The sequence below is a fragment of the Empidonax traillii genome, unplaced genomic scaffold (assembly GCF_003031625.1).
Source record: "Empidonax traillii isolate 1590-97213 ecotype Southwest subspecies unplaced genomic scaffold, ASM303162v1 scaffold451:size1465578, whole genome shotgun sequence".
Taxonomy (NCBI): domain Eukaryota; kingdom Metazoa; phylum Chordata; class Aves; order Passeriformes; family Tyrannidae; genus Empidonax; species Empidonax traillii.
The window spans coordinates 230711-245731 of record NW_020955644.1 but is presented as its reverse complement, the minus strand read 5'-3'; the positions used below and the strand labels follow the sequence as shown (position 1 = coordinate 245731).

At 53.2% G+C, this 15021-nt stretch overlaps 1 protein-coding gene across 1 annotated transcript in view; it reads right to left on the bottom strand.

Moving 5' to 3' along the window:
• The window catches only part of LOC114063123 (complement receptor type 1-like), a 60633-nt gene that overhangs the window by 25871 nt on the left and 19741 nt on the right, over positions 1–15021 (bottom strand). The window contains exons 26-47 of the mRNA XM_027895187.1: positions 11366–11557; positions 10447–10638; positions 10143–10239; positions 9892–9977; positions 9212–9406; positions 8606–8665; positions 8477–8503; positions 8050–8113; positions 7786–7881; positions 7363–7554; positions 7010–7105; positions 6672–6770; positions 5653–5813; positions 3526–3708; positions 2848–3030; positions 2493–2672; positions 2204–2319; positions 1879–1942; positions 1431–1613; positions 1076–1255; positions 701–883; positions 181–405 (exon numbers count right to left, since the gene is read on the bottom strand). Of these exons, the coding sequence (XP_027750988.1) occupies positions 181–405; positions 701–883; positions 1076–1255; positions 1431–1613; positions 1879–1942; positions 2204–2319; positions 2493–2672; positions 2848–3030; positions 3526–3708; positions 5653–5813; positions 6672–6770; positions 7010–7105; positions 7363–7554; positions 7786–7881; positions 8050–8113; positions 8477–8503; positions 8606–8665; positions 9212–9406; positions 9892–9977; positions 10143–10239; positions 10447–10638; positions 11366–11557 (3054 nt within the window). The remainder of the gene's footprint in view (positions 1–180; positions 406–700; positions 884–1075; positions 1256–1430; positions 1614–1878; positions 1943–2203; positions 2320–2492; positions 2673–2847; positions 3031–3525; positions 3709–5652; positions 5814–6671; positions 6771–7009; positions 7106–7362; positions 7555–7785; positions 7882–8049; positions 8114–8476; positions 8504–8605; positions 8666–9211; positions 9407–9891; positions 9978–10142; positions 10240–10446; positions 10639–11365; positions 11558–15021) is intronic.

Genomic DNA, 15021 nt, shown 5'->3' with positions numbered 1-15021 from the left:
AGTGATATGGCCATTATTAAACAAACACAGCATGTTTTCTCAAAGGATTGCAGAGGAACAGGTTCTTATTGTCGGGATATACTTCAATCTTCCACTCACAGGGTTTAACCACATTTTTCAAACAGGGTGAAGGGGACATAAAATAGCAGTGTACCCCAAGGCATTTAAGTCATTATTTACCTGAAGATTCGTGCCTACTTAAAGAGTTCTGGTAAAGGAATGATCTCTCACAGACAGGAATAGGAGGCTGCCAGCTGCCATCCTCCTGGCAGGAGACCTCGGCACTGCCTTGCAGGCTGTAACCATCGTGGCACTGAAATGTCAGTGTTTGCCCAGGTGCAGAGATAAATCCTTGAACATCAACTTGCCTCCCATTTGCTATGGTTGGATTGATGCAGACAGTCACTGGAAATGAGGGTTGTGCAAAAGGAGTTGGAGCAAAACAAAGCAAAGAACCACAGGCTGTTAATATTGCAACAATAAAATCAGTGTGACATCTGCTGCCACTGCAGCACAGGGAGGAGGGTCCTGGCTCTAAATTTGTGCATCTAAGCTTATTCTTTACATATTATAAAGCTGTATATTTAATTAAAGGGATTTTAACCCCTCACTGGAGGTCTCAGTGGCAGTGGTGAGGGTCCCCCTGTGCTCAGAGCCACACTAGGAGTTTGTGCCCTGAGGGGACACAGCATGGACACACCTTCACAGCGAGGGCCAGGCTGGCTCCAGTTCCCTGATGGTCTGCAAAATACATCAGCACTTCCAACCAGGTAATAGCCAGGGTTGCAGGTGTATCTTACAGACATTCCCATGGTAAAAAAAGCTTTGTCCTGGCCGTTGTGGTTTCCATTGGTGACCTCTGGAGGCATGGGGCAGGGTCGGACTGCAAGAGGGAGATGGAAAGTCATAACTCAGGGAGAGAACAGGGTGCCAGGGGAGGGCAGTCAGAGTGATGCTGCATTGCTGGGTTAAAGCCCATCCCAGGAACAGCTCTGTTTGCATATGCTGTTCCTGCCTGCAAGGAAGCCCTGCCAGGCAGGGCTGCCCTGGGGAAGCAGTGAGCACCCACACTCACCCCTCTGGCAGATGAGCACTGGCGGATCCCAGGTACCCCCAGGCTGGCACCGAGCCTTGTAGGTGCCCTCTGCAGCATAACCAGTGTCACACTCGAAGTGAAGAGCCTCCCCAGCTTTGTAGGTGCTCTGCAGATCGCAGACCTTCCCATTCTGCACCTCAGGTATCTCGCAGCCAATTGCTGTGGGAACACGGACAGCATCCTGTGAACTTCAACACTTCAATGCATGGGCCAGATCCTGCACACACGGCTTCCCCCCTTCTTGTCACTGCCATAAACCTGCCTGCTGTGATCCCACAGGACATCTACCATCCTTTTTGCCAGCCCCATACCCAGGAGAGAATCATGCACCCACCTTCACAGCGGGGCAGGGGTTTGCTCCACAGCCCTTCCTGCGTGCAGGTGATGGACGCGTTCCCAACCAGTGTGTATCCATCCCTGCAGCTGTAGTGCACGGCCACTCCCCGGGAAACCTTGTCCAGGGACCGTCCTGTGTGCAGCCCGTTGGCGATGTTTGGTGGCCGAGGACACGTCACCTCTGCAGAGGGAGGGGAAAAGCCCATGAGAATGTCTGGGAGAGACAATTCCTGAGAGACAGCCCAGCTCCAACCTCCTGCATGTCAGACATGGGGGAAGGTGAAGGGTGAGGGCAGAGGCCTCAAACCCCAGGTACTGCCAGCTCTGTCCTGACAGCAGCCTTTGGATGCTCTGTCTCTCCTCTGACTTTTCTGGGCAAAGGGTATTGAATTGATTCATAGAAATCCAGCTGGTCACCCCTAAAAAGCTGTGTTACACCCCCTGACCTTGCCTGGTCCCCAGCACCATCAACATCTGGCTCTCCATGGGCACGCTGGAGCCAAGCTGCCACTGGAGCACAGGGAGGAGGGTCCTGGCTCTAAATTCGTGCATCTAAGCTTATTCTTTACATATTATAAAACTGTATATTCAATTAAAGGGAATTTAACCCCTCACTGGAGGTCTCAGTGGTTGTGGTGAGGGTCCCCCTGTGCTCAGAGCCACACTAGGAGTTTGTGCCCTGAGGGGACACAGCATGGACACACCTTCACAGCGAGGGCCAGGCTGGCTCCAGTTCCCTGATGGTCTGCAAAATACATCAGCACTTCCAACCAGGTAATAGCCAGGGTTGCAGGTGTATCTTACAGACATTCCCATGGTAAAAAATGCTTTGTTCTGGCCGTTGTGGTTTCCATTGGTGACCTCTGGAGGCATGGGGCAGGGTCGGACTGCAAGAGGGAGATGGAAAGTCATAACTCAGGGAGAGAACAGGGTGCCAGGGGAGGGCAGTCAGAGTGATGCTGCATTGCTGGGTTAAAGCCCATCCCAGGAACAGCTCTGCCTGCAAGGAAGCCCTGCCAGGCAGGGCTGCCTTGGGGAAGCAGTGGGCACCCACACTCACCCCTCTGGCAGATGAGCACTGGTGGATCCCAGGTGCCCCCAGGCTGGCACCGAGCCTTGTAGGTGCCCTCTGCAGCATAACCAGTGTCACACTCGAAGTGAAGAGTCTCCCCAGCTTTGTAGGTGCTCTGCAGATCGTAGACCTTCCCATTCTGCACCTCAGGTATCTCGCAGCCAATTGCTGTGGGAACACAGACAGCATCCTGTGAACTTCAATACTTCAGTGCATTGGCCAGATCCTGCACACACGGCTTTCCCCCTTCTTGTCACTGCCATAAACCTGCCTGCTGTGATCCCACAGGACATCTAACATCCTTTTTGCCAGCCCCACACCCAGGAGAGAATCACGCACCCACCTTCACAGCGGGGCAGGGGTTTGCTCCACAGCCCTTCCTGCGTGCAGGTGATGGACGCGTTCCCAACCAGTGTGTATCCATCCCTGCAGCTGTAGTGCACGGCCACTCCCCGGGAAACCTTGTCCAGGGACCGTCCTGTGTGCAGCCCGTTGGCGATGTTCGGTGGCCGAGGGCACGTCACCTCTGCAGAAGGAAATAAATCACCCTGTGGGTCAGGTGTTTGCCCCTTTGTGAGTCACTGGGGCTGTTCAGGTAGCATCAGGGTAATGTCCTAAATTCTGTTGTCTTTGTTCCATTTGCTGGGCCGAAGCATTAGTTTAGTAAAGGTGCAGCTGCACCAATATAACAATCACCCTGCATCTGGAAGGAATTACAGGCAGTATCGACAGTCCCCACAGGCACATCATGGGGTTTGGCAGAAATGCACCCGGGCATGGAAGCAGCAAGAGCAGCGAGAAGCTGCGATGAACTTCCCGTTCCAGGAGGAAGATGAGAATGCCCCCACATCTGACCAGGAGCAGAGTGACAGAAATCCCCCCCCGGGGCTGCCATCCCACAGGTTCCAGGCTCCCCGCAGCACAGCAGGGTTAAATTCTCACATCCCGGCTTTGCCTTCCCACTGAATTTGAGAGGACACAAGAGGGAGCTTTCACCGCTCGCACACGCTGGGACACTCACCCTTTTTGCACGCTGGCAGGGGTGGGTTCCACCTGGAGTCGGCTCCGCAGGTGCTGGTGCGGTAGCCCTGCAGGGTGTAGCCCCGGTTGCAGGTGAAGCTCACGGTGTCCCCGTGCCTGGGGTAAAAGTGAGCGGAGGGTACTCTCGTCCCATACCGGATCTGTGGGAGCGGGCACCTCGCAACTGGAAAAGGGAGAGAGAGGAAACGTTTACCTCCAGAGCTCCCAGGTGCTGCTGTTGTCGTGGGGAGGTGTCCATGCAGCTCGTTTCTCCTGAGCAGTGGGGTGTGGCAGAGGCTGAAGTTGGGGTGGGTGCCCTCCCTGCAGTCTGGGGGACCCTGCAGCTTCCCCAGCTGCCAAAAACTGGCTTTCTCATCAAGATTTCATATCAATCACCTGGTGAGGTCAAGAACCCTCCCTGGCCTTTTTACAGGTTTCTGAGCCACAGGCTCTGAATCCCATCCTCTGGGTCTGATCCAACCCAGGGAGATGTTGGCAGGACCAACCTAACAGGGTCCCCCGTTCCCCAGGCACTCAAGCGTGGCTCCAACACTATCCCAGATGGGCTTTTTTTATTAGCAGAGGAGCTTAGAGGTTCTGTGATGTTCAGGGTCCTGGGACCAAGAGGGAAAAGCAAAAGGATCAGCGAGGAGAGGAGCAGCCATGAGGAAGAGGAGGGCCCCGTGGGGGGAGGAAGGTCCCAGACCTGCCGGTCTCACTCACCTTGAGCCCCAGCCCTGGTGATCAGGAGCCAAGCAGAGCTGCCCAGGAGGCAGAGGGTGAAGGGGAGCACCATGCTCCGGTCCCTGGCACAGGCTGTGGCTCCTGGGGGGGCGGTGGGAAGATATGGACACCCCAGTTCCCCTCCCCACCCCCTGCCTGTGGAAGGAGCCTCAGCTGTGGGACTTCCCAGGGCCACAAGACAGGAACCCGTGGGCTCCCCGGCTCAGGGGAGGCTGCAGGTGCCCCACACTGCTGCTGCTGCTGGTTTGGAAGGGGAGGATGGGCCCCCAGGACCCTTGGGCACCGGTGGAAGAGGGGGTGTGGGTGCAGGCAGAGGTGCTGTAGCCGAGCTGTGCTGTGGTGCAGAGCATCCTCCCCTGGGGAAGTGGCCTCAGGTCCCCAGGTGGTGATGGCACCTGAAGGGACACAGCACAGCCCACCTGGGTGTGGGAAGGGCAGAGAGGGCCATTCCCTCCTCCCACACACGTGGGACCAGCAGCATTTGTGGACCTGAATCCTCCTAACCCAACCCTGGCTGCTCTAGGGCTGGAAGAATAAAAACCCCCAGGCAGGACTTTTTGGGGAAGGAGCAGCCCCAGCAGCCTCCAGCTCCCCACCTCACATAGCAGGTGACACTTCCTGAGCCTAAAACAAGCAGCAAGGCACGTCTTACTCAAGTCTTTTCATCCCTTTTATTGACAGAGAGCTTCCAATATTTACATGTCCAACATTCACACTTCAGAATTGCCCTTGGTCGTTTGCACTCAGATTATAAAGTAAAAACAGGTACAATTCGATTACAAACACAGTAGATAAAACCCTCTCCAGTGGCAAATTTTGGCAACCACGCCTGTAAGTTACATCACAGCACTCACAATTCCTTTCATTTGGTTGTGAGGAGATCATTCCAAGCTGATCCCCAAATCAAGTGTTAAATCATTTAGAAAAATCACTCTGGGCAATGGAGTAGGAACAATTGTGCTGGGATTAAAATAACAAAACCAAACACAACCCCAAAGATACAAGGCTTCAGGATTATGTTTTGTCCATCCAGTCACTCCAGTGGTTTATGGTAAGAGATAAATAGAAGTAACTAGCAATATGAAAGTGCTTGAAAACAGGATCTCGCAGTGCCCCCTGTGTCAGCAGAACAGGACAGGGCTCTGCTGGGAACAGAGAACTTTGTGGGTCTATTTGGAACAAGACTAACGTGTTGATGGAAATGGCTGTTTGTGTTTTTCCTTCTTATTAGACGCACGTTCCCGTTAACAGGAAGCCACTGGTGAAAATGGAGAAACAAAAAGCCTGCAGTAGACAGGTTTTGTTCCCAGCTGTGTGTCACGAGAAGCTCACACGGGTGGCTGGTGCCGGGGCTGGCACAGGTGTGTGTGGGTTGGCACTGCACACACGGGGCACACGTGGCAGCTGGGGGTGTGCTGAGGGACGAGGTGGGCTGGGGTCCCCTCTCCAGCCAGGGGACACACCACGAGGCTGCTCCACGTGTCGCTGTGGACAAGGGAGAGGTGCAGCTGGTCCGTGCAGGGAGAGCAGACGGGGCCCTGCGGGCTGTGGGGACAGAGATAGGGGTGAGTCCCAGAGGGGTCGTGACAAACTTCTCCTCCAGCACCCACAAAAGCTGGTTTTCCTGACAGTGTCAAAGATATTCACTTTTTAAACTCAAAGAAGCAGCGATTTATGAATGCAGAACTGAAAGGGCTCCTCCGGTGTTAAGGGCTAAAAGCACTCACACAGCAGTGGGAAATAAATGGCAAAAAAAAAACCAAAACAAGTGGAGTAAAGAGAAGTTCAGACTCACTAAAGATAAAGCAAGTAGATGCTTATGTCAGACCACATTTATTTAACCAAATATTTTGCCTCTGTCAGTGATGACTCTGTTTGGGAACCTGAGAGAGCACCAGATTCACATGGGCAAGTGCCAAAAGATAGATGGACAGAGCAAACAGGATCATCTTGCTCACCTGGTGGCTGCTCTGCCCCAACACCTTATCTTGCCCCAAGCAAACTAGCCATGCCTAGAGGTGGCAAAAGCACTGGGCAGCAGAACAGAAGCTGCAGAGTCTCTCACAGCACTCGGGCTCTTTGCTGCTTAACCCAAACCAGAGCTCCAAAGAACACAAGGCCCAGCCAAGTGAGCACAAGGACCACAAGCTAATTCGGAGACACCCAAGGAAACCACTCAAGCATTGTCTAATTAAACCTCACCCCAGTTTCACATCCCTTTGCTTGCAAGCAGGCACCACACCTCCATGCTGACACAGAGCTGGAGGCAAGTGGGACCAGCATTCATGTGCTGTCGTTGTATTTTTAATTTGAGAGCTGAACTCTCAGTTTTGAGAGCACTGGGCACACACCCCAGTGCCCACTGCTGAGAGGAGCTGCCTGCAGCAGCCTCACCACACTCACCTCTCGTCCTGCCGCTCCCCGGGTGCCACAGCACGGCTGTCCAGCTGTCCAACGTGGGCACGGAGCCAGCTCTCACACACGGGGCAGATGTGGTGGCTGCTGTGGGGAAGCACCATTAAGGATGTGCATTGACTGCATGGATGTGCATTCCAGGCCAGCCTGGAACAACCTTGCTCTAGTAGAAGGTGTCTCTGCCCGTTAGAACTGGATGATCTTTAAGGCCCCCTCCAACCCAAACCCTTCTGGGATTCCAGGATGAAAACAGATTTGCTCTACTCTGAAGCGATTTTTATCCAATCCCACCATGACATCTGTGTATTTTTAAGTGGAAGACAGACCTTTCGTGGTCCACAGGCTGCTCTGCCTCACTCCACTCTGGAGCAGCTTCTCCTGCACCGTGACCCCCCTGCACATCCACAGCTTTGGCAGGAGAGCTGAACACACACAAAGAGAGAGAAGACAACCTGAGTCACCTGAATGTGTGGCTCCCCCAGGACACCTGCTGCCCGACAGAGCCACCTTTTTCTAAATATCAAATACTTTCTCCTGCCGAAACCGGACTCGGAGGAACCAAATGAATTCCGACTGCAAAACCTGCTCCATCCGTGTGCAGATGCCTTCTCCTCCCTGGAGGAAGTTTTGCCCTCTGTGGACCCATGCAAGGGGTGCAGAAGCAAGAGCCTGGTTTTACCTGGTGCCTGCTGGGCTTTGGCTCTCCCTGTCACCAATGCTGGGGACCGAGTAGGTGCGTGGTTTGCCGGGCCTGGAGCTCAGCCAGTCCTCGCAGGCGGCACAGCCGCGGCGCGTGGGCACGGTGAGAGGGGCCAGGGCATCGTGCAGCTGCTTCTTGCAGGTGGGGCACACGTGGCAACTCGTTGTGTGGCTGTGGATGGAGAGAGAGGTGGGGAGAATCCCTCAGGCTGAGCCCAGAGAGCAGCCAGTGAACACCAAACCCTCCCAGGGTGGAGCCGCCGGTGCCTCTCAGCGAGCGGCGCGTTGGCATTTGAGAGTCCGGAACTTCACCAAGACGTGCTTTTACAGGTCACCAGCGAGACCCATGGGTGTAGCCAGAAGGGTGGCACAGGCTTTTGGGCAGATGAACAAGCAAACCTACCAAAAATAGGAATTCCATGGCATGGGCTGCTTCTTCGGGTGCACCGGTGCATCCCTTCCCTTCAACATGTGCTTCTGTAAATTCATGTTATAAGAGCTGAAGGGACAGAAGGGAGAAAGTCTGTAGAATCAAAAGCAAATTAGCAACATGGAAAGACAGTACTAACCATGGAAATGTATACTGAAGGTACAGAGCTTGAAAGGAAATATCCACTTAGCCCTAGGGGAAGTTAAGATTTTCAAAGGGCACGTTTGTGTCACTTACTGTTTTCCACTGTCTTTCCGTCTCATGATGATCCCAGCTACAATTCCAAGGGCTACTGGGGGAACTAACAGAGAAGGGAAAAAAAGAACCAACAACCCAAACCAAAAATAAACAAATTTAATCTGTAATTTAAGGGAAAATACTGCAGTTTGGGCAGGAAAATTCTCTGTGCTGGGGCTATCTGTGCAGGTTTTGGTTGGTTTCTTTGGCATCTTTCCTTTCACCCTCGGTTTATCTGATGTGTTATACTAAGACAGCTGATCCATCCCAGGGCTTGCATCACCCAACAGCAGAGAAACCCCTGAATCCTTTCCAGAGACACTCAGGGCTGGGGGGAGTGAACCCAGTCAAGCACTGCCTGCAGGTATTTAACAGCAAATAACAGCTTTGGGTTAGGAAAATAAATTTTCAGTTTTAAGCTACTTACCAATGCAACTAGGGATGAGGATACTTGCTAGGGAAGAAAATTATGAAATGGATGTTAAAAAAAAATAAAAGCCCAAAATGTGGTGCTGTTACAGCAAATAACAGGACTTTGGAGTAACTGAGCTCTTACCCAGCCAGTAAGGATTCTCCTTGGAGGATTGAGTTTGGTTTGTCTCTACTGTAGTGCTAACTGGGGAGAGAAAAAGGAAAAGCACTCAGTGTTATTTTATATGCTCCTCCAGTTATACATAATATGCATAACAGTTCAGTGAGAGCAAATGTCTCATGAGCAGGTTACAACAGCAAGAGCTGTGCAAGAGTCACACGGGGTGACACTTGGTGACAATGCAATCCTTGTGGACAGAGGGGACAGTCTGCTGTCCCACTTGGCTTTATTGCCTGGGTGTTGTTGGACATGGGACACAAATCCATTGCGAGGTTCACTCCCCCAGCTTTGCAGTGACTGATCCACCTCACACGCTGTCGGTTAAAATTCCGCCCCTTCCTCTCGAAGGGAAAAATGTAAAGCCACGTCCAGCTGTGCTCCCAAGTGCCCCTCAGCAGAGCCTGGCACCTTGCAAATCCCATCCCTGCTGCACACAGACGCTGCTCCCCTGGGAACAAACCCTCTGGAATGCCTGTCCACACCGGGGTCCTTCCCTCTGTGAGAGAAGGGAGTTGGGAGCTGTTCTCTGCACAGCGCTGGAGAGCAGGGGGATCACCCAGCAGTGCTCACCCCTGCACTCGGGAGGAGGCCCATTCCAGGTGCCAAGGACCCCGTTCTCCGTTGTACAGAGGAGGGATTTGTTCCCCACGAGCTCCAGGCCGGGGTCACACGTGTAGGTCGTGACTGAGCCGTACGGGAACTTCCCGGTGCTGTTGCCATCGTGCTGCCCGTGGGGAATGGCTGGAGGAGGAGGACAAGAAATAGCTGTGGGAGGAAGGGAAAAGAGTTCAGGAGGAGGCTCTTCTCCGTGATGGGAGAACTCTCCAGGCTGAGAGAGGGGAGGTTGTTAAGCCTGGAGAAGAGAAGACCCTGGGAAGACCTCAGAGGCCCTTCCAGTGCCTAAAGGGGCTTCAAGACACCTGGAGAGGGACTTTGGACAAAGGCATGCAGTGAGTGGAGAAAGGGAAATGGCCTCAAGGTGAAGGAGGGAAGGTTTAGATAAGATACAAGGAAGAAATTCTTCCCTGTGAGGGTGGGCAGGCCCTGGCACAGGTTGCCCAGAGAAGCTGTGGCTGCCCCAGCCCTGGAAGTGTCCAAGGCCAGGTGGGACAGGGCTTGGAGCAACCTGAGATAGTGGAAGGTATCCCTGCCCTTGTCAGGACTTGACTTAGTAAAATCATCAAACAATTCAGTATTTTTGAGTTGGAATATCTGGTAATTCCAGTCAAGCACTGGACAACTTCACTTACCCTGACAAGCTGGAAGTTGACTCCAGACAACTTCACTTCCCCGTATGGCACAAAAGATGGAAGGTGACCCTCCCTGTAATATGTACCTGCAGGGAGAAAAGGCACATCCCAAAATTGGTTGTCACCAACCAAGAATGTGTCACCATAAATTTGCCAAGGGCTCCACATGGGCAGAGCCCCCTGTCCCAGTTCACACACCAGTGTCTCTGGCCAGGCCACTGGGGTGCAGGGGGCAGCTACTCCACACTCACCCACGGTCACAAACCACAGTGGCTTTTGCACCGAGCAGGTGATCGTCTGTAATAACTTTGCCATGTTCTGGACTTGCTGGAATACCACAAGATTTCCCTGAAAAAGAGCAAAATTATCCTTAGGACACCACGAGGTTGGGGGGAAAACCCCACAGAATTAGTTTTCATGACAGTATGGCAGCGCCAAACCAGGCAATTGTTGGTACTTCATGTTAAATGTCATTAAAAAAGAGGAATTCTAAAATACAGATGTGGCACACGGAACACAGCGTTGGAGAAAATAAAGTTACGTGGAGACACTCACTCCTACACAGCTCAGGAACTTCTGACCACTTTAAGTTGTCCAGGCAGGTGCTGGTGGGGAGCTGGTCTGTGGTATTCTCGAAGCCTGGGCGACAAATGTACTTCACCGTGGTATTAACAGGATAAAAATTCTGTGTTTGATCATCCTGTGATATTTTAGCAAATGGCATATATGGAGGGCTAGGACAGCTACCTGGCAACAGAGACAACCAGCATGGCAGTTACAGAGCAAAAATAACAATATTTTGCGTTCTCGGCTGTGTATAAACATAAAGCCAGGTGACTGATAACAAATAAACCTCACTAAGAATACGGATAACACAAATAGTTTTTAGAAGGTGATGAGTAATTTGTGTAAATAAACCAGAAAGGAACCTACAAAGGGATGGAGAGAGACTATTTATATGGAGTGACAGGACAAGGGGAGCAAGGCTTCACACTGAGAGAGGGCAGGGTTAGGCTGGATATTAGGAGAAAGTTCTTTACTCTAAGGGTGGGGAGGCCCTGGCACAGGTTGCCCAGAGAAGCTGTGGGTGCCCCATCCCTGGAATGTCCAAGGCCAGGTTGGGCAGGGCTTGGAGCAACTTGGCATGGTGGAAGGTGTCCCTTCCACAAGGTGGATTGAGATGAGCTTTAAGATCCCTTCCACCCAGATGACTATTTAATGGAAAAAGTTTTACATGTTAAAATTTGCTGTCTTTGAATCATTCCCGAGCTATTGATCTACTTGTATCAGCATACAAGTGCCACCAGCATGTGGCTCCAACCCCAAAGTGCAGGTTAGGAATAAAAAGGGGCAGTAAGAGGTTCTTGACTAAGCTACTTCACCCTGTTCGTCACTTGTGATGAGGAAACCCCTGAAACAGCGATTGCTACACATTTTCACAAGCACCTCCAAGCAGGGAAAGGGAAATACTTACGGCCACAGAACTCCGGGAGGTGGGACCACTGGGAGTTTGCGAGGCACTGGATGGTGTCGGAGAGCAGGGGGCGTTTGGTGTAGCCTGTAACACAGATGTACCTCACCGTGGAGCCCTCGCTGAAGCTCTGCTTGTGTTTCACGTCCTCTGGGGGCTCTGCGTGGCTGATGTTTGGCAAGGGCCCACAGTCACCTGTGGCAAAATAAACCCGGGATTTAGTGGGGCTTCTGTCTGTGCCCCCCACAAACACGCACAGGGGGCACAAACATGGACATGGATATGGACATGGAGCACACACACACACACACACAGAGCGCATGTACAGACAGAGCACATCCCTGACACGCTGCACACACACAGAGCACGCTGAGCACACACCCCCCCCCCAAAAGGCACACACGGAGCACATCCACACATACAGGGCACGCACAGCCACGGGAGCACGAACACACGGATCCCATGCACTCACAGCCGTCACACACCCACGGGGGACACACCCACCCACGCGGAGCGCACAGAACACGGGCACACGGAGCACATACACACTCACACACAGAGCGCACACACACCCGCGTGGAACACACTCAAACACATGGAGCGCGCACACAGGGAACACACACGCGCCCACGGAGCACCCACACAAGGTGTCAGGGCTCACCCCACGCCGAGGGCAGCACCAGCAGCAGCGGCAGCAGCAGCAGGGCGGGCAGGAGCGAGCGGCACCGGCCGGAGCCCATCGCGGGTCTCCCCGGCACAGCCCGCGCTGCCCCCGCAGGGCGGGGAGCGATGGGGAGCGGGGCCACTCCCGCAGCCCCCCCCGCACCCCGCCCGGCCACCTCAGCTCCGGGAAATCCTCTGACGAAACCCGTGTCTGCGGTGGGCAGTGGGTGTGGAAAACGCGGTCGTGTCGTCCCCCCCTTTCCCGGTGCCGGCTCCGCGGGGCACGCGTGGCATCCCGAGGAACGCAGCGGGGCTCCCCGCACACCCGCGGCCTCAGCCTCTCCCTCGCATCGCTCCTCTGCACCTTCCGCTGAAGACACCCCTCCCTCCGAAGCTGTCAAGTCCCAGAGGAAAAGACCCAAACCAAAAAGGGCAGCCTGGGGGGGTCTTGCTGTGGACCCCACAGTGTGTGTTTGGGGGGTGAAGGGGGCATTCGTCCCTCTCCACTGGCTCTGCTGCATGTGGGGACTAGAGATGAATCTTCCTTGGTGCCACCTGCCCTCTCCAACAGCACCTGGCTCAGCACAGCACAGCTCAGGGGCACCAGACCCTGCCAGACCCCCAAACCACCTTCAGATATCACCTGCCTCTCCCTAAGCACAAACCTCCATGGAAGGAGGCTTTTCTGTAAGAACAGAGGAGAGACAAGGGCTTTCCTCCAGCTCGAGAGGTGCCCAGAAGAGAGCAGAGAGTTTTAAATCAGCCCTGCCTTGAAGCTGCTAATTGGGCTGCTTCTATTAACCCCTAAGCACAGGTAGAGGGGATACCAGTGTTCCCACTGTAACTCTCCCAGCTGGACTAAAAACCCTCTGAAGGAGATGCTGTGCTGCCCAAAGAGGTTCAGGTGTGTCCTCAGGCTTGGTCAGGCACAGGGGCACAGTTTGCTTTGGCTCCATGTGGGAAAGTGGAGCTGGTTTGGGGTCCCTGCCCATGGGGCTTGAGGGACAAGCCAGAGGAAAGGCTGTGGCTGTGTTTGCTGCCTCATCCCATTCTGCTGAGCAGTGCCCCCACCCCAAGCAAAGGGCAGCCAGCAGCAGCCGACCTGCACCTTCCTGTTTGCCTTTTCTGTGCAGGAAACAGGGATGTTTCCACTGAGAAGCTCAAACTTACCTGTTTTACTTGAGTTCTTTTTCTCTCCGCTTTATTTTCCTTTCCATTACAATTTAAGCTCCAAGCAGATGTAACAGAAGCACTTGCAGTGAGACCCAGGGAGGGGAGTCAGGCAGCCTGGGTAAGGTCCCCCTTTGAAATACGTACTTGGGAACGGGGTGAGGAATTACATGGACATGCCTTGGCCACGTATTTTTACAGGTCACTGGTGAGCAGAGGCCTGAGTGGGGATGGTGGCTGCACAATGCAAAAGGAAGCTGTTAGCAGGGAAAAACAAAACAAAAAACAAAAAAACCCAACAGTTTGAATTCTGGGCAGTGACCTCAGCATGGGACATGGAGATGTTGAAAGGTATTTGGCAAAGACTCCAGGTAGTGTCGAGTCCCCGCAGGGAGCGGTTCGGATCCACTTACACCAGGAGGACCGAGTGCTGCAGCGTCAGCTCAGTGAAATCCCCCTGCTGGCAGGCTGAACCCTTGAGCCAGGCTGTTTTCCTACCTTGAGGCCTGGCAGGAGACATTTATACCTGCCCCACCATCAGGCTCAGACCAGCCTGTCCCTCTGCACCCACGTTTGCTGCCCCGTTTTGCCCCAGGAACCGGCCGAGCTCCGGCACCTCCCGCGCAGCAGCTGAGCCCGGTGATAGCAGCTCTGTGCCTGCCCTGCTGGAGCCACCGAGGGCCACTGGCTTTATCTGGCTCCCACACCCCCTCCCTGCAGGAATCGGGCCGAGCAGATGGTGGTGGTAGAAGAGGAGCACGTCCAGAGGGCAGCCTGACCCGTGCTAGGTACGGGGCTGCAGCAGCAGGAGGTGTCCAGTAAAACCAGCCAGCAGCTGGGGCTGCTGGAGGGGCTCCAGGCTCTCCATGGAAACTCACCCTCGGCTCCCTGCTTGCTCCCACTGGCAGCAGCCTGGGAGATCGCCCCCAGGTCCCAAAACCATTTGGGACTGATCCAGAGGGGCTGCAGGGATCCATCTCAGGATGGCTAAATAGGATTAAGGCAGGGATGCATCACTCCAGCATCCTTTTCCAGGGCACTTACCAGAAACACTCACATTCCCAGGCTTTTCTGTGTGGATTTGCTTGTTTTCTTTACTATTTAAAAAAACCCCCACCTTTACCTTAAACAATAAATGTTCAGAGTGCTGATAAAGAACTGACTGAACAGCAAATCTGAACATTGCCAGGGTATTCCTAAAAGCTGATTCCTTCCTGAAAAGAGACTAAAACATGACAAGGGAAGTTGAATTCACAGACCATCCTTTAAAAACAGTTACCCTTTATTACTAAATGCAAATAAAATCCCAGAAAGGCTTTAAGTGTTTTGTGCAGGACAAAGATGGGGTGAGCAGCCAGCAATGTGAACGTGGCATTTCCAGTCTCTCTGTTGCAGTGTGACAACACGGGGCAGGTTGTTCAGCAGTTGTATTTCTGTGTCTGTGCATAGTCAGTGTGCTCACAGCATTACTGAGCTGCCTTCCTCCCTCTGGAAAGCAGAAGTAGCTCCTTTATGTTGTGAGATTAGGAGATGCCCAGCCCACTTGTGGCTTTATCTTCCTGTGGTAGAAATATTAAGTGCAAAGAACTTAAGTCTGATACCAAAAAAAAAAAAAAAAAAACCCCAAAACAGCTTTAGCTAAAGAAAGGGCTTAAACTACTGAAGATCTAAAGATCAACATTCAATGTAATGTCTAAAACACCACGACTTCCTGAAAGAAATGAGCTCATAATTCTGCAAGTTTTGCTTTCAGTACAGCTGGCATGGGTGTATCCACCTCCAGGCTGTGCTACAGCCAGAAATTCCTGGGAAGTTAAGGGAGCAGC